The sequence below is a fragment of the Trichechus manatus genome, unplaced genomic scaffold (genome assembly GCF_000243295.1).
Source record: "Trichechus manatus latirostris isolate Lorelei unplaced genomic scaffold, TriManLat1.0 scaffold00181, whole genome shotgun sequence".
NCBI lineage: Eukaryota > Metazoa > Chordata > Mammalia > Sirenia > Trichechidae > Trichechus > Trichechus manatus.
Genome location: NW_004444117.1, coordinates 3,832,397 through 3,856,439, shown reverse-complemented (window position 1 = coordinate 3,856,439; position 24,043 = coordinate 3,832,397). Strand labels below are relative to the sequence as shown.

At 58.7% G+C, this 24,043-nt stretch overlaps 1 protein-coding gene across 1 annotated transcript in view; it reads left to right on the top strand.

Moving 5' to 3' along the window:
* Nucleotides 1-1,627: 1,627 nt before the first annotated feature.
* Nucleotides 1,628-24,043, top strand: part of FLT4 (fms related receptor tyrosine kinase 4) — a 38,104-nt gene continuing 15,688 nt past the window's right edge. Inside the window, exons 1-24 of the mRNA XM_012558698.2 lie at nt 1,628-1,883; nt 2,143-2,153; nt 3,003-3,177; nt 9,684-9,780; nt 10,510-10,754; nt 10,924-11,036; nt 11,158-11,320; nt 11,544-11,683; nt 11,977-12,145; nt 12,437-12,554; nt 15,426-15,580; nt 15,666-15,828; nt 17,565-17,688; nt 18,814-18,922; nt 19,887-20,249; nt 20,596-20,742; nt 20,831-20,962; nt 21,128-21,234; nt 21,526-21,661; nt 22,125-22,229; nt 22,590-22,703; nt 22,972-23,060; nt 23,197-23,350; nt 23,864-23,958. Of these exons, the coding sequence (XP_012414152.2) occupies nt 1,628-1,883; nt 2,143-2,153; nt 3,003-3,177; nt 9,684-9,780; nt 10,510-10,754; nt 10,924-11,036; nt 11,158-11,320; nt 11,544-11,683; nt 11,977-12,145; nt 12,437-12,554; nt 15,426-15,580; nt 15,666-15,828; nt 17,565-17,688; nt 18,814-18,922; nt 19,887-20,249; nt 20,596-20,742; nt 20,831-20,962; nt 21,128-21,234; nt 21,526-21,661; nt 22,125-22,229; nt 22,590-22,703; nt 22,972-23,060; nt 23,197-23,350; nt 23,864-23,958 (3,480 nt within the window). The remainder of the gene's footprint in view (nt 1,884-2,142; nt 2,154-3,002; nt 3,178-9,683; nt 9,781-10,509; nt 10,755-10,923; nt 11,037-11,157; nt 11,321-11,543; nt 11,684-11,976; nt 12,146-12,436; nt 12,555-15,425; nt 15,581-15,665; nt 15,829-17,564; nt 17,689-18,813; nt 18,923-19,886; nt 20,250-20,595; nt 20,743-20,830; nt 20,963-21,127; nt 21,235-21,525; nt 21,662-22,124; nt 22,230-22,589; nt 22,704-22,971; nt 23,061-23,196; nt 23,351-23,863; nt 23,959-24,043) is intronic.

The window sequence follows — 24,043 nt, the reverse complement described above, 5'->3', positions numbered from 1 at the left end:
TGGGTATTATCGCTCTTTTTTAATACTTACTCATTGAGTGGGTGGACACTGGTGTGCTCTGTGGCCCCAGGTTGACCTGTTCAATGGTGGGTGTGGTCTGGGACATGCTGGGTTTGAGGGCCGGGGGCGCTGGGCAGGAGACATCTGGAAAGCAGGGTCACCCAGGGCTGGAGCTCAGGAGAGCTGGCAGGGAGAAGTGGGGGAGCCGTGGATACAGAGGTGGGGGTGAAGCCCTGGGGTGTACCACCACCTGGAGGATGGAGTGAATCCATTGAGCAGGATGGGCTCCAGACAAAACAAGCTCACCAAGAGCCTGAGACTGGGCCTGGAACCCTAGGCCCTTTTCTTTGGCCTCATAACCCCACACCATGCACCATCTGTTTCCTCTACCTGACGGCCCAAGGTCACCTGCTCCTCTGGCTTTTACATACGTTCCTCTGCCCCGTGTGCCCCACTCCTGGACCCGGCAAGCTCGTACTCAGTCTACAAAGCCCATTTCAGCTCACATGTACACCACCCACCCCCACCAGTGAGGCTCTCCCTGACTCCTGCCTCCACTCTGTGACCACAGTACCGGGTTGTAGTAAGATTCAACAGCTGGGGCATGCAAAACGCTCAGCATGGCAGGTGACACAGAGAAGGCTCAGTGGTGTGAGCCAGTGGTGGTTTAATTCTTACAGTGTTCTTATTGTGGCCTGTGGTTCCCAGTAATCCTAGGGCCAATCCTCATTTCAAAAGTGAGAAAACTGGGGCTTGGAGAGAGGAAGTGACTTGCCCAAGGCCAGACAACCAGACAGTGGCAGAAAGAGATGCCCAGCCAGGCTCACAGGGTTCTGAGCATACTCTGGAACGGAGGGCTTTCTACCATCTCAGTCAGCAGGGTGGGAGGTAGGGGGACTGGATGGGCTTTGACCCTCACCCTTGAGCTCTGAAGGCAGATGCTTACCGCACCTCTTCCCATGACCTCTTGAGACACAGAAGCTGCTCTGCAGGATGTGGCCAGTGGAAGGACTCCAGGACAGAACGCTGCCTCCTCCCCAGCTCAATGGACAGGCATGGCCCCAACAGTGAAGGGTGTGGATCTCCCCGATTCAGCTTAGCCCCAGGACCAATGGATGGGAGACCTCGAGCCCAACCTATCCTCCAGCCTGGCCAGCTGACCCCCAGGTTTCCCCCACAACCCAGGTCCAGTCTGCAGCCGTGTGCCTGGCCCCTGGCTGCCTCTGTCCTCTGGGCACAGCTGCCAAGGGGAGACTGGCAGACTGCCCCTGGGAGAGGGCAGAGGAGTCAGGGCCAGGGTGGCACAACAGGGCTGTGCTCTGCCAGAGTGTGGAGGGGCTTTTTGGAGTGCAGACGACCCTGCCGTCAGCCCTGTGTTGATGACATTTCAACCCCGTAGCCACCTGATGGCACCAACTATCCCTGTGCTATGGGTCGGGGCTGGGGAGAGGCAGTCCTCTTTGCCTCCAGGGTCAGGGCAACCTTCCCAGGCCTTGGAGCCCAAGCAGCAGTTGTCCAGGCTTGGAAGAGTGAGGGAGGACAGAGGAAACAATCCAAGCACAGGCAGGGTGGACGAGGGCCTGCTGTGCTCAGCAGGTGGACACTGGGTGTGGCAGGTGTGCTAACGATGTGCCAGGAGCATTGGAAGGAAGCTGGCCAAGGGGCAGGGCCTGTGGGCACAGGCATCACCGTGGAGGCCAGGCCCAGGGTGTGCCTAGCTCTAGATGGCCACAAGGATCCAGTAAAGGTGACATCAGGCCATGGCACCCCTCTGGGATTGGACGGCACACCTGGAGGCCAGAAAGGAGGCTGCTGGGAGCAGGGAGTCGGGGAGGCTAGCACCCAGGGCGGTGGTGGGAAAGAAGAGAGATGTGGGAATGAGGGTAGGGGAGCAGCAGGACACACCAGTGTCTGGCTTGGAGCTGCTGTAGGCCTTACCTCTCGTTCTTTCATGCCAACCTCTTGTCCCTTCTGCACCCCCACCTGTGACTGGTCATGCCCTGTTGACTCACTGATTGGTCTAGAGGCAGCCCCCCAGAAACCACCTCAGGCCAACCCCCATCCTTATGCACTGTAGAGAAGGTCCAGGCTCAGCACTCAGGGAGGACCAGGACCCTGTCACACTGGTGTCTGTGTCCCCAGATTCTGTCCAGGTGAGCACAGAGTCGGAGACACAGGACAAGCAGGTTTGGGGCTGAGGGAGGGGGCCAAAAAAACAATCCAAACCCATTGCCATCAAGTCGTTTCCAACGCATAGTGACCCTATAGGACGGAGTAGAACTGCCCCATAGGGTTTCCCAGGAGCGGCTGGTGGATTCGAACTGCCAACTTTTTTGTTAGCAGCCAAGCTCTTAACCACGGCCCCAAGTGCCCCAGGGCCACACTAGGACAGCTATGGGACTCTCTCTTAGTAGTTCTTCTTGGGTTTGGTTGGGTTTTCCTTCAGTTTCTCAGGAACGTTCCTTTTGAAAAATATTGTTGGTAACTTATAGGGTTTTGCCCACAGCCAGGAGTCCTTGGGTGATGCAAAGGGTTAACACGCTCAGCTGCTAACTGTAAGGTTGGTGGTTCAAGTCCACCCAGAAGCACCTCAGAAGGAAGGCCTGGCGATCTACTTCTGAAAACCAGCCATTGAAAACCCTGCAGAGCACAGTTCTACTCTGACACACACGGGGTCACCACGAGTCAGAGTCGACTCAGTGGCAGCTGGTTACTGATTGCCTGCAGCAAACAAGGTCATGGAACTGGGGGACCAGGGCCCAGAAGTAGGGTGTGGTGGGGGCAGCTGTGGGTTAAGGGACCAAGATGGCCAGACTGCCTACCTGTGTGGTTCCTGTGTGAAGGGAGAGGAAGTTCTGAGACTTCAAAAGGCCTCCAGCAGGGGACAGCCCTGGGCTCAGACAGACCTGGGCCCTGGCACAGCTGCTCTGCCACTGGCTGCTGTGAAGCCTGGAGCCTCAGTTTCCTCATCTGTTGACTGGGCCATAATTCCTCCCTCCCAGGCTGCTGTGAGGAACTACTCCTGGTCAGTGCCTGGCCTCCAGGACTCCCTCTTGGGACCGCCCTCCCCAAGGGAGGCCAGCGCTGCCCCCAGGGAGGCTGCAGGATCCCTGCATGCTGCTCCCACAGTCAGCGCCTGCAGCGGACATCAGGGTCCCTGCTCTCCAAGGCCAGAGGGTATCCCAGGTCTGCTGACAGCATCGAGGAGAGGAGGTGTGCACTCTGGCCTTGCTGACCTCGGCCGGCCCGGCGCCTGCCCCACCACTCTGCTGCAGGCCCGGGGGCCAGGGCCGAGGCCAGTGAGGGAAGGAAGAAGCCAGTTCCTGGGCCAGGAACAGGAAGGCAGGGGGAGTGCGGCAGAGGCCAGGATGACAGCTTCCTGATGCGGGAAGGGAAGGACAGGCAGAGACAGACAACAGTGAGGCAGGAAAGGATGCGCCTTCTTCAGGGCTGCAGGTGGGGGCTGGGGCTCCCATGGAGTCTCTGGACATGCAGCCCGGAGTGCACAGTCACTACGGAGTCAGTCCTTTAAAACTGGAAGCACCTTTTCCAAAGGATCAATAGGGTTTGACACAGTTCCAATGCCAAGGAAGAACTCAGAGGTCTGTTTAGCCATTCATCCATCCATCCATCCCTTTGTCCATCTGTCCATCCATCTATCCATCCATTTATCCATCCACCCATACATATATACATCCATACATACATTCTTCCTTTTGTCCATCCATTCTTCCATCTGTCCATCCATCCATTCATCCTTCCTTCCATCTGCCCATCTACCCATCTATACTTTGATCCATCTGTCTGCCCATTTGTCCATCCATCCAACCTTCCTTCCAACCACCCATCCTTCCATCCATCCATTCATATGTTTATTTATTGAATAGGTATTTATTGAGCAGTTACTTTGTTCCAGGTGTTGTGCTAGGCATGGAATGGGAGTAGAGAAGAGAACTGTTATGGTCCCTGTCCCACTGAAACTTTCTGCCTAGTGGAGGAAATGGAAAGACATAAATTAAACCAATAAGTAAATAAGATAATTACACACTGTGATAAGTGAGAGGAAGTAAACAACCAGGAGGATGAGATGGAGCCTAAAGGGGGGATTTAAGTTCACTAAGGAGGTGAGGAGGTCATGTCTAAGCTGAGTCATGAAGGTGAGAAGAAGCCAGCCATGTACAGCATACGAGAGGAAGCATATCAGGAAAAAAGATGTGTGCAAAGGCCCTGTGGTAGGAAGAAGCACGGCATGTTTGCAGAACCGTCTGCACAGCGGCTGGAGGCAGAGAGGGTGTGGAAGGGTGGGCAAGAGCCAGGCCATAGTCAGGAGTTTGGTTTTCCTGGAAGAGCAACGGGAAGTCACTGACAGGATTTAGGCACAAAAGTGATATGGCCGCATTTGTGTTTTTAAAGCATCATTCTAACAACTGTGTGGAGAAGGACTGGAGGTTGGCAAGAGTAGACCCAAGAGACTACTTTGGGGCAAGTGCGGTTGTTGGGCCCGTGACAGGAGAGAAGGGACTGGCTCTGAGAAATGTCCAGGCCTGACTGGGTTTCGTGGTAGCCTGAATGTGCTGGGGAGGGCAAGGCAGTGTCCACAGAAACTCCTGATTCTCATTTGAGGAGACAGGAAATATTGGGGAAGGAGTTGTTCTGCAGAAGTAGACAGGGTGTGAGTCTAGGGTTTAGCACTGGAAGTCTGTAAAGCGAGGTGTCTCTGGGGTGTTCAAGTCAAGTGGGCAGTTGGATACTTAAAGCTGGAGTTGAGAGAAATGGTCTGGGCTAGAGATAGACATCTTGGAGGTGTCTGAACACTTGGGAGGGAGGGTCATAGAGAGTAGGGAGCTGAGGAACAGCAGCATCTTATGTTGGGCACAGGGGTGGAGGAAGACCAGGAGAGAGTGAGGTCACAGAAGCCAGCAGGAGGGGTTCTGCTCTCTGCCCTGAAGAGGCTGAGGGGGAGGAGGGCAGACAGTACCGCTGGATCAGCAGCATGGAGGTCACTGACAGCCCCGTGAAGGGTGGGGGGACTGCCCCCCAGTGGGTGGATGAACGAACATGAGAGGAGGGGTCAGTGAGCAGAAGCAGCTGCTCTGAGAACATTTGCTATGAAGGGGAATAGGAAATAGGGCAGGAATTGTTTTGTTTTGTTTTTAAGATGGGAGATGATTCCATAGAGCGGAAGACTGGTGATCCAGAGAATGGAATTATCTGCGGGAATCAGGTCCGGGGAGATGGTTTCCCAGGCACTGTGGAGGGCCCGCCCTTGGGAGCAGGAATGTCAGAGGTGCAGGGTTTCCGGGGACCCTGGCTGGTGGCTGTAGGGTCTGGATGTGGAAAGATGAGGGTGTCTCCATTTGATGGCTTTACTTTGAGAGTGAAGGGGGAGGAAACATCCAGAACTGCCAGCCAGGACTGAGTATCCACAAAGGTCTGCGAACATGAAAATCAAGGGAAGCAGCCAGCGTGGGGCTAGGACTTTCTTCTGCAGTTCTCAGCTGCTCAGGGGACATAGTCGTGTGGAGGGTAGAAGTGGAGGGTGAGGAGACCAAGAAACACTTGCAATGATGGGCCATGGAGCCCATGCTGAACTAGGAAATAGGTGGCACAGGAGGGCTTGATGGGTGGTGAGAGAGCAGTGGAGTCCCTGGACTGGAATTTTGAGTAAAGTTGAAGAACCTAGCAGTGGCGGAACAAGAACACCTGAGCAAGGAGAGGAGGAGGTGGATGAGAGAACTGTGTGAAGTCAGGAATTCAGTGAAGTCACCATTTCCAGTGATGACCAGGCCAGGGTGTGCCCACAGAAGTGAGTGGTGAGGGGGAGAGGAGGGAAAATCATGGGGATGATGCAGGCAAGGATCTTAAAAGTCAGGGTGCTGGTGAGTCATCATGTGGATGTTGAGGTCATTGGAGAATGGCATAAGCTGGAGTGGAGAGGCAGTGGTGAGCCAGTAGCTCCAGTAAGCAGAGAATGAGGGGAAGTGAGCAGGAGAGCACTGACAGCTTTAGAGGGAGAGGGTGGTACAGTCACAGCAGGAGCCTCAAAGGGGTTTGGTTAGGGAGGGGAAGTGGCCACCAACCTCTCCTCCTGGCCTTAGGCCTGTGCGGTGTGAGTAGTATGCCCTCAGAGAAAGCCAGGTTTCAGTTGAGACAGGAAGTAGAGGGAACATTCAGAGAGGATAGTGAGGTGTACAGGAAAGTTTACTGATCACTGAGGTCCCAGTGGAAGGTCAGTGAAGGCAGAGGGGGCATCGGGGTAAGTCGAGGCATGTGGCAACAAGGAGAGGCTTGCACAGAAGGATAAAAGGGTTGGGAAGCAGGATGGATGGTTCCTCCATTTTAGTACAGTGATCCGAATGCTTTCTTTGGTGGTATGGTGGCCTCCAGGGAGGAAGCTCCCTCAAGGTCCATTCCCCCATCCGTCTATCCATTCATCCATCCACCTTCTTATGTTTCCATCCGTCCACCCTTTCATGCTTCCACCCATCCATCCTTTCATCTATCCACTCATCCATCCATCCATCCACCCTTCCTTCCATCCATCCATCCGTTCACCTGATTATCCATCATTCATCTATCCTTTATCTATCCATCATCCATGTAACCTTTCTTGTATCCATCCCCTGACTCGTGGGTGCTCACAGCCTCTGTACTAGGCTTAAGAAGATGAATAAAATACAGCCCCTATTCAGATTGAGCAGAAATGCACAACTCAGCCTGACAAGTGTTCTAACAGTAGGAGCCCAGAGGCAGATGGGGCTGGCACTGCCTGAGAATTGATAGCTTCTCCAAAGGGCAGGGGTGCATGAGCTAGACCTTAGAAGGGAAGGTCAGTGGGCCAAAGACAAGCAAAGACAAAGACTTCAAGATATGAAAAAAATAGGCACTTGGGACAATGGTAAGCAGTCCCGTGCCTTTGGAGGTGTGTCAGGAGATGAAGCTTGAGAGAAAGGCGAGGGCTGGCATGTCCTGCTAACAAACTTGAACTTTATCTTGGAAGCAAAGGGGAGCCATCAAAGGAGGCTGAGCTGGCCATTGCCAGGTGTGTGCCTTGGGAGACTGTGCAGCCAGAGAAGGGGGGGGGGTGCCACAGCCTCCTTGGGGACCCCCCAGTGCCTCAGACCTCTCCATGAGGCTTTTCCTTCTCACAGTGGCATGACCCCCACTGGTTGCATAACCACTGCTCAGTTTCCAGCGGCCTGGAGCCAGGGTGGAGCTGCCCCTTCCCCTCTCCTCTTCTGCACCGTCCCAACTTCAGGTCTGACCGTGTGCTGGAGTCAGGCCTGACCTCTCTGCAGACCTTTGGCCAGCTGCCGACACCTCCATCAGGAAGGCACAGTCATTTCATCCTCCACAGGTCCAAAGCCAAGCCCATCATTGTCCCCAAGCCCACCATCCACTCGTTGCCCACATATTTGCCTGCTGTTGGCCTGGAATGGCCTTATTTGCTTTTCACTGCCTGGAAAATCCTTCAAAGCCCAGCTCAAATGTGCCCTCTGTGGTTCCATTCCTACCCCCTCACCACCCCTAGAGTGGAGGCTTCTCTCTGCCGGGGTCCTCTGGTCTCTGGCACCCATCTCTCTCCCGAGCAGCCCTAGGGATTGCTAATGTGCATGTGGAGGGCCTGGGGAGACACAGGGGTTGGGGGTTGGGGAGAGGAAGAGGAGGCTAGACCTGACATAAGAGCCCAAATGGAGAGGCCCTGGGGACAGAGTCTGGAGCCACCTTCTCCCTTTATGGCACCAGGGCAGGGTGGGCCCCAAGGGCAAGATGCTGGCTGGAATGCAAGGGAGGGGGCTTACTGGGCTCGGGCTAAAACAAGAAAAACCAAAACTGTTGCTGTCGAGTTGATTCCAACTCATAGTGACCGTATAGGACAGAGTAGAACTGCCCCATAGGGCTTCCAAGGCTGTAATCTTTACAGAAGCAGACTGCCACATCTTTCTCCAGCAGCTCAGCTAGTAGGTTCGAACTACCAATCTTTTGGTTAGCAGCCGAGCACTTAACCACCGTGCCATTAGGGCTCCTCTGGGCCCCGGCTAAGGAAGGGCTTTGCAGACTGAAGTCCCAGCAGTGGCCAGGTAAGGGGCTGCCTTCTGAGGGGGCCTCAGTCTCCCTGTCAGTTCAGTGTGACTAGAGGCTCTGTATGGGCCTTCCAGCTCTGACGCACGCTGGTGTGAAGCCTCGAAGGGTTGGGCCAGGAGGGAGGGGCAGAAGGAGAGGCTGACCCGGGCACTGGCTGTGGTGTCGGCTTGGTGTTGAAATGAGATCTTGGTATGTGGAGCGTCCCGCCCTGTTGTCTCTTCGTAGAGTGGCTTGGGTCAGGGAGGTGTAGAACCAACTGTGGTGGGGTCCCCCAGGTTCCGCCCCACCCCAGTTGGCTGCCAGGGCGGGAGCCAGGCCCTAGGCGAGCTGGACTAGGGAGGACAGGGGCGCCAGACCTCTGCTAGCCAGAACACTGCTGGGCTGCAAGACTGGAGGGGTTGGGGGTAGGAGAGCAGGCTGCACTCCCCCAGGAGGACAGGGACTTGGGGGGAGGGACAGGACGCAGCCCTGGGCGTCCGGCCACACAGTCCTCCCTTCCTGTTGTCTCAGGATGGTCCTGGCAGGATGCATCTGCCAGATTCCAGGCCAGACCTCCCCCAGAGCCTGCTCCTACCCCCACTGGGATCCCCTGCCACACACACAGCCTCACATACACCCACAAGCACATGTGCACAACTAACATGTCAGAGACACGCAAACGTGCACGTACACAGGCTGCACACTCAGACGTAGACACACACGCAGGTACACATGGCTGGCCGCTTGCACTGATTCACACAGTCCCACAGATTCACAAATGTAGTCCCACAGACACACAGACCCATACCCACAGACACAGACAGACACACACACCTTCCCACTTAGAGGAGGAGGGGAGGGTAGCTGCCTTAGCAGCAGGGCCTGGGTCCTGGTGGACAGAGGGGCCCAGCCCCACTCTTCCCTGCAGGCAGCAGGAGCATTTGGGAGGGTTTTCAAGGAGGAGAGGCAAGTTTGTGTGTTTGAGGGCCAGCCCTGTGGAAGAATGAGAGAGGCTGGAGGCAGGGAGACAGGAGACTGGGGCAGCAAGTGGGGTCTGCATGAGATGTAGAGAGGTTCGTGGAGTCAGAGGACACTTTACCGGGGAGAGGTAGGGTCACGGGCAGCCAAGCTGGGGACGTCGGAGGCCTCTCACAAGCAGTGGGTGTGGATCTGGAGGAGAGGCTTCCAGCAGCAATGTGGGGTCACAGTGTCAAGGTGACACGCCAGGCCTCCCCCCAATATAGCAATGAGGTCTGAGGCCTCCCACTGCCTCCTTCATGCCAGCAGCTCAGTGTGGGGCCGGGTGCAGTCATTTGGGGGCAGAGGTCACAGCTGAATCCAAGCTTCAGTCAGACTCACTTGGGCTGGGCTCCATCTGAAGGAGGGGTCGGGGCTCTGGCAGGGATAGTTGGCAGTGGGGGCAGGGGTCAGGGGTCAGGCTGTGTGGAGGTTATGGGTTGTCTTGAGGCCTTGCAGGTTGTGATGCTCAGAGTATACTGGCAAGCCCAGGCTGCTGGGTCTGCTTCCTTGGGCAGAGAAGGGCTCAGAGCCAGCCGCCTGGTCAGTGTCCATCCTGTGACCTTCTGACCCAGTGGCAGTAACCCTGTCTTCCTCCCCAGGTCTGGTGAGCGGCTACTCCATGACCCCCCCGAGCCTGAATATCACAGAGGAGGCCCACGTCATCAACGCCAGTGACAGCCTGTCCATCACCTGCAGGTACCTGGCCGGCAGCCCAGGGAAGCAGGGACCTGGGTCCCTCCTAGCTAGCAGGCCAAGGAGGCTGAAGAAGGCTGAGGCAGGAGATGGTGGCTGAGGACCCAGAAGGCACTCTTTCCCTCGGGCAGGGAGGCCTTGGGCTGAGTGGGGCTTCCAGGAAGCTTGGGTGTGTGCAGCGTGCTAGAGGGATAGACATCCCCTGCCCTGCAGCTACAGGCACCTGCACCCACAGGAACCTGCACCCACCCCACCTCACCCCACACCTACTCCACATACACCCCACCCACCCAGGACACTCCCCACTGACCCCAGGTGACCTCTCACTAGTCCCCAGGTCATGTGCACTGACTCCGGTTCACCCAGACTGATTCCAGATGACCTACTCTTACTCCGGGTCATCCCCAGGCTGCCCTGCATGGGCCCTTGGGACACTCACGCCCACCCCAAGCCACACACATGGGCCCCAAGCCCCAGAGATGTTACCCTCTCTGGAGCCCCAGCTGTAATCTGAGGCCAGACTCCTCACATGCAGCTCCTGGAGCCAGACAGAGGCCCCAAAGGGCTCAGGGCTGGGTCCACAGTGTAGGCCTGCGCCTGGGCTGTCCTATGAACACACCTGTCCTTGGGGTAGGCAAGCTACGGGCAAGGCTTGGCCATTGAGGGGATTTCCTTGGGATCTCTCTCTGGGCTGCTGCTGGGCCTCCCTCGAACTCCCCCATCCTCCACCAGGGGGCAGCACCCTCTCGAGTGGACCTGGCCAGGAGCTCAGGAGGCACCAGCCAAGGGGGAGAAGGACAGTGAGGACACGGGGGTTGTGCAAGACTGTGAGGGCACCGACACCAGGCCCTACTGCAAGGAGCTGCTGCTGCGTGAGGCCCGTGCCAACGACACGGGCAACTACCGCTGCTATTACAAGTACATCAAGGCCCGCATCGAGGGCACCACTGCAGCCAGCGTCTATGTATTTGTGAGAGGTGAGACCAGTGCTCCCTCACAGAGGGTCACCAGGCCAGGTGGGCGGTGGCAGGGGCCTTCAGGAGGTCATAGGCTGACCAGCCCTGTGGGGCTGCCACTGCTGCCCCCCGCCTCAGAGAGTCTCTGAGCCCACCTTCCCCTCCCCCAACTCCTGCTCCCTCTCCACAGACTTTGAGCAGCCTTTCATCAACCAGCCGCACACGCTCCTGGTCAAAAGGAAGGACTTCATGTGGGTGCCCTGCCTGGTGTCCATCCCGGGCCTCAACGTCACACTGTGCTTGGTACAGCCTCCACCCCAACCACGGGATCCAGCCTGCCTGTCCAGTCCCTGGGAATGGCAGCTTCTGGTCTGGCTGGGAGGAAGGGGGCAGCTAGGCCCTGATGGCCGCCATGTCTCTCCAGCAAAACACAGTGCTGCGGCCAGACAGGCAGGAGGTGGTGTGGGATGACCGCCGGGGCATGCGGGTGCCGGTGCCACTGCTGCGGGAGACCTTGTACCTGCAGTGTGAGACCACCCTGGGTGGCCAGGAATTCCGGTCCAGTCCCTTCCTCGTGCACATCACAGGTAGGGGCCCACTGGGCTGGGGCTGGGCCCCTCAGCCCAGTGACCACTCGCTCTGCCTTGGGAGGAGGGCTGCAGAGGAGGACCAGGGACGACTCCCCCGAGTCAGTTCCCAGGAATGGGGCTGTTAGTGCCACGACCCATCTCAGTGGGTGCCTCGTGTGCTGTCCACGTCCTTGTGTGTGTTCCATGTGGGGTGTGTGAGTCACTGTGCGTGTGTCACCAGGCAATGAGCTCTATGACATCCAGCTGTTCCCCAAGAAGTCACTGGAGCTGCTGGTTGGGGAGAAGCTGGTCCTGAACTGCACAGTGTGGGCTGAGTTCAATGCAGGTGTCACCTTCGACTGGGACTATCCTGGGAAACAGGTGAGGTCCCAGTGCTGCCAGGGCTTCTTCCTCCTGCCCATGCCCACCCCATGCCCAGCACATCCTGATGAGTCCCCTGGACACTGTCCTGGCCCACCCCATGTCCAGTATACACTGGGGCTCTGTCTAGAGAAGGCATAGACCCAGTCCTACTCCAGGAGCTCTGGTTCAGTGGGGAATTTTCCTGCCCCAGGGAGAACTCTGGGTCTGGGTCCAAGACTGGGGAGTGTGCCTTTGGCACATCAGTTCTGCCAGAGCTTCTCTTCTGACCCTGGCTCCCCTGGTGCGGGCAGGAAGAGCGGGGTAAGTGGGTGCCAGAGCGGCGCTCGCAGCAGACCCACACAGAGCTTTCCAGCATCCTCACCATCCACAACGTCAGCCAGCACGACCTGGGCCCCTATGTGTGCGAGGCCAACAACGGTGACCAGCGATTCCGGGAGAGCACCGAGGTCATTGTGCATGGTACAGCCTGGGTTTGGTCAGGCGTCACCAAGCCTGGGTCATAAGAGTCAGTGCAGTGTGGCCCCATAGTCAGAGGTCATGGTGTACCCAGGAAGTGGGGAGTCCAGCCAGAGGGGAGGGAGAGCATGAGTGAGGGTCTGCCCAGCTCCCATATCCCAGCACAGGGTAAGCCCCCATCTGCAGGTGCAGGGGTCAGCAGCTAGGGGTGCAGGGGCTGTCACTGTAGATCCTGGGCAGTGGTGGGTCAGAGAGGCTGGCCCCGGCTTTACACTGGATCCTCCCACGTGGCAGAAAAGCCCTTCATCAGCGTTGAGTGGCTCAAGGGTCCCGTCCTGGAGGCCACGGCAGGAGATGAGCTGGTGAAGCTGCCTGTGAAGCTGTCGGCATACCCCCCACCCGAGTTCCAATGGTAATGGCTTGGGCTCCCTGGGGCCCCAGCCATTCCCTGCCCTCACTACCCGCAGGTCCTGCATAGGAACAGACCAGGGGCTGGAAGGGACCTCATCAGGACCTGGGTGCTGAGACCTGGGGTCGGGATCCACTGTAGGGAGACTCCTACAGGTCATTCACACAGGGATGGCCCCTTCCCTCCACTCATAAGCAGTGAAAATGGCAGGTGGAGTGAAGGTCGACTTGGTTTGCTGCCAAGCTGTTGAAAGTTGTAAATCCTGGCTTTCTGTTAGGTGTGGATGTAGTGGGCAAAGCGTGGGGCTTTATCTGACCGCTTCCTGCATCCGCTTAGCGTCTCTAAGGGCCCTCCCGGCCAGACCGATACTGAGTCAACTCAGGCCCTCCTCGCAGCCACAGCCTTAGGGCTCCTGGGCCTCCTACCAGCCAGGTCACCACCCCCAGGGCCCTCCTATCCAGAAATTCTAAGATGCTAAATTGTTGTGGAGGCCGGAGCTGTGCTGCAGTGAGTAAGGAGCTTGCAGAGAGGCCTGCGGGCTGCCGGAGCTCAGGCTCTTGGTCTGTGGCATGCAGAAAGGAATGCTCCCCCTGCAGGGTGTGCTGAGTGGGCCAGCATGGTCCAACCATGGTAGGCCTCACTCTAGCCTGAGCCCCCATTGTACAGGTGAGGCAACTGAGACTGAGAAAGGGTAAGGGCATTCCTACCTGAGCCCTGAGCCTCCTGGAACAGGCCTCCACTTTGTCCTTTCTGGTTTAGCCAGAGGAGCCTTGCCAGCTTGAACCTGGGGGCACCTCCCTCCAGGCAGGGTGACCTTTTCTGAAAGGCTGGAGCTGGACAAGGGAGGCCCCAGATATCTTCAGCCAGGATCCTACCACACTGGCCCCAAGGCTGGAAGCTAGCCACATGCTTTGGGATCCGTTGGGGGTGGGGGGGTGCGGACAACTGCTCCAAAAGTAGGCCTCTTGAGGAGAGACCCTGAAGGGCCCTGACAACAGGCAGAAGGCAGGATCTGCCTCTGCAGCCTCCTTAGCAGCTAGGGGCCATGCCTCCTTTGTCCTGCCCACAGTGTGAGCTCACAGGTGTTCTGGAGACATTGGGGCCCTGTCCCCTGCCCTACAAGGCCAGCAGGACTGACTGCTGGCTCTGCTGCATCTGGGGCCTGGCACAGGCCCGACCCTCCCTCACCTTTTCCACTTGAACATTCACCCAACATCTGGCCTTTCTCTTCTCACGTGGCCAATGCATCTTGCAAGGAAGGCTCAGCCAGCCCCACTATCCACCTCAGACATCCACCCCAGCTCCCCAGGTGCCTGACCTTCTGAGGCATCCTGTGGTGTTTGTGTGAAAAAAAAGCGAGTAAAGAAACGGATGAAAGGTCTAATGGACAGACAAACAGGCTGGCACTCAGCTCCAGCAGCACCTACTGTGTGCCCAGCACTGCCCTGCACGCTACACTCTACATCACAGTTTACCCTCACAGCCTCTTGCAAGAAGGACACTGAGGCTGCCAGATGGCCCAGCAGTCCAAAGTTTGGGAAAGGAAGGCAAGCCTCATTCTGATCCTGGCCTCTCCCTGCCTTGCTCTGTGACCCTGGGCAGGCCCCATCCCTCTCTGGGCCCAGCTGTGGTAAGAACTAGGAGCCCCTGCATCCCCATCCCTGTTGGTCCCTGCCCAAGAGATGCTTGAGTCCTAGTGTTTCCCCAGCTTCCTCCCCCCAGGCCACACCACAGCCCTCCTCTCTGGCTAAGCACCCACAGCACCCGTGGGGAAGGCACTGCCTAGGGGGAAGACTATTCCCAGACAGCGTCCAGAACTAAGGACACAGTGCAGCTGCCTGGAGGAAGTCCAGCTCCACATCGGGCAAGAGCCACCCTGGGCAGTGGGGCCTGCACGGATCCACATGTGTAACAGACACTGCTTGGGTGTCTACCCCATCAGGCGTGGTTCTACGTGTGAAATCATGGCGGCATGAAGGTGCTCCCTGTCCTCACGGGGCTCACAGCTCAGCGGAGAGTCAGACAGTCAACAGACACAGGGAGGAGACAGGGCTGGGAGTGCTGCTTCCTATAGGAGGATCATGGGAGGAGGCCTCTCTGAGGAGCAGGTATTTGAGCAGACTGAATGAAGAAGGAGGGAGCCATGGAGATATCTAGAAGGAAGAGCAGTCCAAGCAAGGGGTGCAGTAAGTGCAAAGGCCCCAAGAGGACAGCAAGGAAGCCTGTGGCAAGAGAGCAGAGAGGGGGTTCCTAGCAGGGGTAACAGTCCCGGACTTTGCTCCAAGGAGACTTCACCTTCTCTCAGCACATACTGTCAGACTCCCGGGAAACAGAGGACAGAGCCCATGGAGGGCCCTGTGGTTGGTCCCAAGGCTAAAGCTCACCTGGGATGGCAGGACCCTCTGAGCTGGGCCTCGTGGGCCTGGCTGCAGAAGGCTGCCCACAGCAGAGAGAAGGCGGCTGCCCCAAGCAGTAACGTTGTCTCCTCACTGCTTGAAGAAAGGCTCGGAGGCTTTGGGAGGAGGGAAGTGCTGCAGACCTCCAGGGACATCCCTGAGCCAGCCACCTAATGGTGGGGATGAGGGGAGATCAGTTGTGAGGCTGGCAGGCCTCGCCTGGGAGACCATCTCCATGGCCCTTAGGCCATCGGCTTCCAGACCAGGGTCTGTGCACCCACCCTGCCCTCCTGCCAGCCTCTCAGCAGCTGCCAGGCTGGGTCCCGGGGGGCCCCCTTGCTCTGACCTGGCCCATCAGGACCCGGAACCTGGCCTTATCTTCCTGCCTCTGGTTGTGGGGGATGGGATGGAACAGGGAGGGAGTGCCAGGATGGGGTCGGGGCATGTCCACATGGGCCCTGAATGCCCTTCCCGATAGGTACAAGGACAGGAAGGCAGTGTCAGGGCGCCACAGTCCGCACACCCTGGTGATCAAGGAGGTGACAGAGGCCAGTGCTGGCACCTACACCCTCGCCCTCTGGAACCCAGCTGCTGGCCTGCAGCGCAACATCAGCCTGGAGCTGGTGGTGAACGGTATGAGCGTTGGGACTTTGTGAAGGGACGGGCTGGGTCAGTGGGGTGGGGGTCAGGCTGACTGACTGTCTACCTGTGCCCCCAGTGCCCCCCCATATCCATGAGAAGGAGGCCTCCTCCCCCAGCACCTACTCCCGCCACAGTCGCCAAGCCCTCACCTGCACCGCCTATGGGGTACCCCCACCCCTCAGCGTCCAGTGGCACTGGCGGCCCTGGACGCCCTGCAAGACCTTCGCCCGGCGCAGCCTGTGAGTGTGGCTTCAGCCCCGTCAGCCCCATCCCATATCCTCATCCCTGACCTCAGCTGTGATCCCATTTCCCAGCTCTTCCCTGCAGCCGTCACTAGGCCTAGCCCTGCTCCAAAGGAACCCTTCACGGATTCCACTGTAACGGATCCCTGACCCCACCTTGCCTGGAGGGGAGGCTGAGATGGCTCAGACCCTCCTTGTGTCAACCCCCACCCAGCAGGCCTAGGCTGGACACTGGGCATGTGGCTGACCTCACCCATCCTCCCTAAGACGCAAAGCCCCCAGATATATCACTGCATCATCAGGGGAGGACCACAGAATGAGCCTCTGGGCACCAGGGGGTCTCCTCCTACCGAGCAGGCAGCTCAGGGATATGTTGTGAGCCCCACAGTACACCATGCATTCCCACATTCACTGGCCCTGTACGGGGCTCACAACCACCCCCATAATAGAGGAAGACTCAGATCAGAGAAGGGACGTGACTTTTCCCAAGTTCAAGCGGCTACAAGCTGCCCAACTGCTGAGCAACACCCGCCCTACACGGAGCTGAATGTCAGCAGGACAGAGAGGCTGGGGACACTCAGGCCAGAGGCAGAGACAGCTTAGACAAGCAGGGGATGACAGGAAAGGCAGTGCTGGCAGCTCATGAAGCACACTGAACCTGAACTCTGTCCTGGAGGCACTAGGGAGCCAGAGAAGGGCTTTGAGCAGGGGAGTGATGGCTCATATCCTTGTGGGGCAGGCTGGAGGGTCTCAGGCTGGGGAGGGGATGACATCAGCAACCTGGGGAGGAGGCAAGGGTGGCCCCATTTGCAAAGGGACTGTAGCCCTGTCATGGTCAGTGGGGGAAGACTCAGTCTGCGGGCCCAAGCCAGCCTGGCAATGTTCAAGGCTTGTAAGGGATTCTGCTCACCCACGTGGCCTGCAGGTCACTGTTGGCACCTCAAGAATCTGCCTCTCTCTGATGTTACACCATTATGCTCTTCACCACTGACCTGGGGTCCCGCTCTACTCCACTAGGGGCAGGCAAGAGCCTCACTTGAGGCCCTGAGATCCCCTGATCCCAGCAGGAGCCCAAGGTTCTGAGGGTGAACACTTGGCCCTGGAGGCAAACTGTAGCTCCTGGAAGAGGGGAGGGAGAGGCAGGAGGAGGGGCTTCCTGGAGGAGGAGTGGTGACTTGTGCTGTGCCTGGGAGATTGTGTAGGCAGATCCAGGTGGCCATTGCAGGAAGAAGCACAGCAGAAGTGGACACAGTAGTGGAATAAAGCACAAGGGTCCATGTGGGGTGTGGTGGAGGGTGATGGCAGAGCCTGAGGGGGTGTGCTGCCCTGCATCAGCAGGTGCCTGGGACTACTGGGGGAGGATGTGTCTGGCAGCCTGTGCAGCATGAGGTGCAGGGCCCTGGGGGTTAAGAGATGGGAGTCAGTGTCCCAGAAACAAAACCTCTTGTCCCACACACTCGCCCCAGGCTTTAGGGCCAGCCAATCACTGGGTGCGATCCATGTGATGTGCCCACAATAGCCACAGGACTGCCCATAGCATCTCTCCCAGGGCCAGGGCAGTGGCCAGGGGAGGCACTGGGTCCCAGCCTTCCAGAAGGACGCTGGACCTCTAGGCCTTGCCCCATCACAGAGTGAGCAGATGACTCTGAGTATGACAGAGGCTTGACGCCTGACTCCAGGATGAACCCCCCCTGCACTGTATCACTGACCTGCCCTTGCCCCGTCACCCACAGCCGACGGCAGCAGCGGGACGGCATGCCACAGTGCCAGGACTGGAGGGAGGTGACCATGCAGGATGCTGCGAACCCTATTGAGAGCCTGGACACCTGGATTGAGTTTGTGGAGGGGAAGAATAAGGTATGGCCATGCGTGCACCGAGTGAGCACACAGAGCAGGTCTCGGACGGCAGAGAAGGAGAAGGGCAGTGGGGAGGGGACCTCTCCTCACCTTGTTTTTCCTAGTTTCCAACTTGCCTGCAGAGTTTTGGGGATAGCAGTTGAGAGCCAGGTGATCTTTCTGCAGTGTCTTTGGGCCTCAGCTCCCCCCTTGCAAGGCGATGGCAGGCCGGACCTCCAGCCCCTTCCCAGACAAGGAAGCTGAGATCCCAGTCTGCCTGGGCAGGCATGGGCCCCAGCCACTCACAGGCCCCAGGGCTGGGAGGGGACGGGGGAACTGGGGGCCAGTCAGGTCCCCACAGAGGGCTGCCGAGATGCTGGCCCAGCCTGGGGGCAATGCCAAGAAGAGGCCAGGCGGGGGAAGGGGGCTGAACAAAGGCACCCACTTCCTAAAGTCACTTCCTGTTTTCCTACACACCTCCAGCGCCTCTTCCTGTTCCAGGCCTGGCCAGGAAGTGCCTGGCTGGAAAGGGGTGCTCTTTGGATGGTAGGCAGGGCCTATGGTCCTCTCCCTCCCCTGTCTCCCAAGCTTCCTACTCCCAGGAGACCAGAGTCCTTCTGGAAGCCTGGGACTCAGCCCCTCCCCTAGCCATTGGGAGAGGTGCTATGGGCAGTCCTATAGCTATTGTGGGTACATCACAGGGACCCCACAAGGTGACCGGCTGCTGACCTTGAACCACAGCCTGATGCCAGTCCAGGCGAGGCTGGCCCTGATGTGAGCACAGCCTGAATCCTAACCCTAGCTTGAACTGACCTCAGTGCCAGACTGGCTCCTGTGCCCTCCTCAACATGGCCACAGACTGAACCAGTCACAGCTAGACCTCTGACTCCAGCTACAGCCAGTACCAGCTATCTATTGTGCTGCCCCCAGCTTTCCTGGGGAGCCACCTCCTCTCCTTCCCAAGGGCCTCATCTCTTTCTGGCCACACCATTCCTGGTCTTGTCTCTGAGCTTTCGTCATCTCCAGACTAGAGCGTCAGTTTCTCTCACTACTTTGGTGGGCGTGGCAGGCCTCCTTACAGAGTGGGAGGGCCAAGTGGGGGGAACTTGGGCAGGAAATGGATCCTTGTGCCTGTGCTCTGCCCAGACGGTGAGCAAGCTGGTGATTCAGGACGCCAATGTGTCCGCCATGTACAAGTGTGTGGTCTTCAACAAGGTGGGCCAGGATGAGCGACTCATCTACTTCTACGTGACCAGTGAGTGACCGGACAGCCCCCAGGGCAGGAGCCAGTGGGGGTACAGGAGGGAGGAGAGCAGGCCTGGAGAGGATGATGTGCCCAGGTCTGGACCACCAAGTTTCCAGTGACCATGATGGGGAGAGACTCAGGGCCCAGTGGGCCCCTGGATCTGGGCAGCAGGGATAGATTTGGAGGTCATCAGCATATGGACTAGGAGTGTGGTCCACTGGGGTGGGGGAGGAGGTCCTCCTCCAGGGGTCCCCTCCTATTCCACAGCTCCACTTAGAGCTCAGCCCCCCTCCCCACCCCAGAAGCCCAGTGGCTCCTATGTGTATTTTGTCCTGAGAAGGTTTCCTCAAACTTTCAAATGGGTTAGTGACCTCAGGAAAGCTAAGAAGCCCAGGAGCGGACAGCCAATGAGTCCAGGGGCATAGATGAGGGCCCCTGGGAGGGGACAGAGGGGACAAAGACAGAGACAGTGAGAACAGTGTGGGTGGGGAAAGAGCCCACAGGAGCCTGACAGGAGTGACTGGGGGCAAAAGGAGATGAGGAGAGTGTGGTATCAAAGAAAAGCTAGTGGAGGGATTGTTTCAAGGAGAGGAGAGTATGGGGCATGACCAGCAGCAAAAGAGGGTGAGGACACAGGTCGCCATTGAGTCTGGTGACAAAGAGTTCACTGATGACCTGGGTTCTGGGAGAGGTGGAGCAGTAGCCCCACTGAGGTTTGCTCAGGAGAGAGAGAGAGGAAGGTGAGACAAGAGGAGACCTCAAGAGCTGGTCCCCTGCTCAGAGGAGAGGGCCATAGTGAAGATGTGAGGAAGTCTCCAGGAGGTGTCCTGGCTCAGATACAGGCAGACACACAACTTGATTTAGAACTGAGTGAGTTCAAGGGCCAGTGGGAAAGGGGGAAGAGTGAGTGAGCACCAGGCAGGTAAGTGGGCAGCCTGGGCAGTGTCATGGCGGTTCCTCTTTCCTCCCCCAGCCATCCCTGACGGCTTCAGCATCGAAATAGAGCCATCCGAGGAGCCCCTGGAGGGCCAGGCCGTGCGCCTGAGCTGCCAGGCAGACAACTACACCTATGAGCACCTGCGTTTGTACCGCCTCAACCTGTCCACGCTGCACGACGCGCACGGGAACCCGCTGCTGCTCGACTGCAAGAACGTGCACCTGTTCGCCACGCCGCTGGACGCCAGCCTGAAGGAGGCAGAGCCTGGGGCGCGACACGCCACACTCAGCTTGAGTATCCCCCGCGTGGCACCCGAGCACGAGGGCGACTACGTGTGCGAGGTGCAGGACCGGCGCAGCCACGACAAGCACTGCCACAAGAAGTACCTGTCAGTCCAAGGTGGGCGGACTGACCCGCCGCGGAGGGCGGGGCCGAGCTTCCCAGCGAGCCTTCGCTGCTTTGCGTTTGTCCCCAGCCCTGCATGCGCTTCGGGGGTCCATTAGCATGCCAGGCTTTGCAGGAGCGTTCCCCACCCCAAGGTGGAGGGGCGCAACTCTCCTCACCCCACGCCTGAGGGGCAGTCCCTCCCTTCCACGCCCAAAGCCCTGAGCCTTCCTTCCGCGTCGTGCAACGCTACCACTCTTTGGCCCCCCTCCCCACCCTCTGTCCCATCCCTGGAAGGCCCCCTCTCGAGGTGTACGGCAGCCCTTCTTAGCTCCCCCTCTACCACCACCTCCCACCTCAGCCCTGGAAGCCCCACGGCTCACGCAGAATTTGACCGACCTCTTGGTGAACGTGAGCGACTCCCTGGAGATGCGGTGCCCGGTGGCCGGGGCACACGTGCCCAGCATCGTGTGGTACAAAGATGAAAGGCCGCTGGAGGAGGAGTCCGGTAGGGGGTTGGACCCAGGTGAAGGGCGGGGTCCAGAGTCCCAAGACCCACCTGAACTTGAACCCCGCCGTCTGCCCGCTCCCTACAGGAATCGACCTGGCGGACTCGAACCAGAAACTGAGCATCCAACGCGTGCGCGAGGAGGACGCGGGCCGCTATCTGTGCAGCGTGTGCAACGCCAAGGGCTGCGTCAACTCCTCCGCCAGCGTGGCTGTGGAAGGTCCGGCTTCTGAGCCCCTCAGCGCCTGTCCGCCCTCTGCTTGGCACCTTCTAGTGGCCACCTCACGCAAGCCGTGCCACCGGAAGGGGCGCTTCACGCAGTGTGCACTCTCTCCGCGCGCGCGCGAACAAACACACACACACTAGCCCTTTTCTGCCCACCCAGGCTCAGAGGATAAAGGTAGCATGGAGATCGTGATACTCATCGGCACCGGGGTCATCGCTGTCTTCTTCTGGGTCCTCCTCCTCCTTATCTTCTGTAACATGAGGAGGGTGAGCGCTCCTCCCCCTGCTGAGCCCCTCCCCACTCCCGCTTCCCCCACCCTGGCCAGCCCTTAAGATAAAGAATAAGGTCCCCATCCTGGCTCACTGGGCCCTGAGGTTTAGCCTTGTCCATCTTGCAGCTTCCTCTCCCTCCGTGCTGGGCTCTGCCACAGCTGGGGTTTTCTGTCTGTCCCCTCCTTATTGAGAGCTCCGAAGGAGGTCCAATATGTCTTGGGTGAAGTTTTACCCAGGCACAGCAGTATGGCCAAATCAATGAACTGTTCTCCTATCCACCACCAGCCGGCCCACGCAGACATCAAGACCAGTTACCTGTCCATCATCATGGACCCCGGTGAGGTGCCCTTAGAAGAGCAATGTGAATACCTGTCCTACGACGCCAGCCAATGGGAGTTCCCCCGAGAGCGGCTGCACCTGGGTGAGGCCAGCCCCTTGCCCCGCCCCGCCCCGCCCCACCCCTCCTGGCAGAGGCGGCAGAAGCTGCAGCTCCGGCTGCTCAGGCTGGAGTGCCTAAAATCCCTTCATTCTCCGAACTCGTGCCAGGAGGGCCCGCCTGGCCCCCACCTAGCCTGACCTGTCCATCTGGGCGTGCGTCCCCAGAACTGCGCCAGGGCTCCCAATTCCCAGGCCCCCGAGGTCACTTCCTGCTGCTCCTAGCAGGGTGGGCCTGTCACACCTGCTGGAGAGGATGCAAGGCTTTCCTGTCTGCTCTCCTCTCCCTTTTCCCGCTTCTGCTCCCCATGCTCTTCCTGTTTGGCAGAGAGGCTCAGACTTTCCTCCCACTCCCAGGAGGCCCTCACGGACTGGTCGCTCCTGCCGCCCACCCCTCTCCACCCTCACCCCTATACAGCTCACCTGGGACCCACTCCCTGCCCCCACAGGGAAAGTCCTTGGCCACGGGGCCTTCGGGAAGGTGGTGGAAGCCTCGGCTTTCGGTATCAACAAGGGTAGCAGCTGCGACACCGTGGCCGTGAAAATGCTGAAAGGTGTGGGGTCAGAGGGTGGAAGTGGGTGCTGAGTTGATGAGAGGCAGCAGCTCTGTGGTGGGCTGGTGGGGCTGTGCTGCAGGAAGGGAAACTGAGGCTCGGAGCCAGAGAGGCTAACCCAAGGTTCTACAGGGAGTCAGAGCTGGACCTGGGCTCAGGTCTGGGTAATACGTCCCAATCCTACTGGACCCCCTACCTCAGAGGGGCCAGCAGGACGTGCTGGGGACCCTGCGCCCTCACCGGCAAGAGTGCAGATCGTGCCTTAGCCAGTGGCTGGGGAGGAGCGGCGGCAGGCATTGCCCTCCCACCCCTACGCCGGAAGAGCCCCGACACCACCCCAGGCCCCTGTGTCCCCTCCAGAGGGCGCCACAGCCAGTGAGCACCGTGCCCTCATGTCGGAGCTCAAGATCCTCATCCACATCGGTAACCACCTCAACGTTGTCAACCTCCTGGGGGCCTGCACTAAGCCCAACGGTACCGAGCTCTCGGGCAGCGGGGAAAAGGGAGGTGGGGGAAACTAGGGGTGGGCGAGGTTTTCCTAGGCGCACCAGCGCTCCGGGTGGCAGGGGCCTGTTGGGCCTAGAATGGGCTGGGGCAAAGCAGGGCGGAGCCTGGGCACAAGGCGGAGGGAAGGAGGGGTGGAGGGCGCAGCCGGTGTCAGGTTGGGGCGTTGCTGTGGAGCTGGCCTGCCCAGCCTGCCTTTGATCATTAAGCGTCCCCTTCTTATCCTACCCTGCCCCAGGCCCCCTCATGGTGATCGTGGAGTTCTGCAAGTATGGCAACCTCTCCAACTTCTTACGCGCCAAACGGGAGGCCTTCAACCCTTACGCGGTGGGTACCTGCCTCCGCTCCAGGAGCTCTGTTGGTGAGCTAGAGGGGGGCCAAGATGGAAGGGACTCTTCTGCTAAAGGGGGAAGACCCGGGGAGGGGGGGTGGCCACCCTAGAACCTGCTATGTGCCTCTTCAGGAGAAGTCCCCAGAGCAGCGAAGGCGTTTCCACGCTATGGTGGAGAGTGCCAAGGCTGACCGAAGGAATCAGTCCGGAAGCAGTGACAGGGCCCTCCTCATGCGGCTACTGATGGGCAAGGGCATGGCAGAACGGGCGCCCTCAGTCGAAGAAGGTAAGAGGTTGCATTCCCCCACATTCCACCCCACCGTGTCTGGCTGGCCCCGTGGTATCTCAAGATCGGGAGACCCTAGGATAAGCTGTCGTGGTGCTCTCCATGGAGGGGCTTACTGTCTGGCCAGGGATACACAAGGCTGCAGGTGCAGAAGGGTGCACAGAAACAAGCGTGTAATGGGTTCTGCCTTAGGAAGGAAGGACACTTCAGGGACAGTTTCACAGAGACATTTGACTTGAGCATCACAGGATGAATAGGAGTTTCCCTCAGATGGGAGCAGTTCAGGTCAAAGTAGCATGTGCAAAGGCCCAGTGGCATAATAGAATTTTCTGGGCTCTGGGAGCAGTAAGTAGGTGTCCCAGAGAGAGTGGAGGCCAACATGCTTGTTAGCTGGTGCTAGGGGCCTCAGAGGCTAGGTCAGGAGAGATGCAGTCAGGGATACAGCCCTCTGGGACTGGGAGACGAGAGTCACAGAGGAGGCCCCTCATGAGCTCACTTCACTCCTTCATGCAGCAGAGAACCTGTGGCTGAGCCCACTGACTATGGAAGACCTGGTCTGCTACAGCTTCCAGGTGGCCCGAGGGATGGAGTTCCTGGCCTCCCGCAAGGTGAGCTGCCCCCTGGAAGGCCCTTCAGAGAGAAGGGTGAAAATGTACCAGTGTAGGAGGATGGGTTCAGTCCTAACTTTACCCC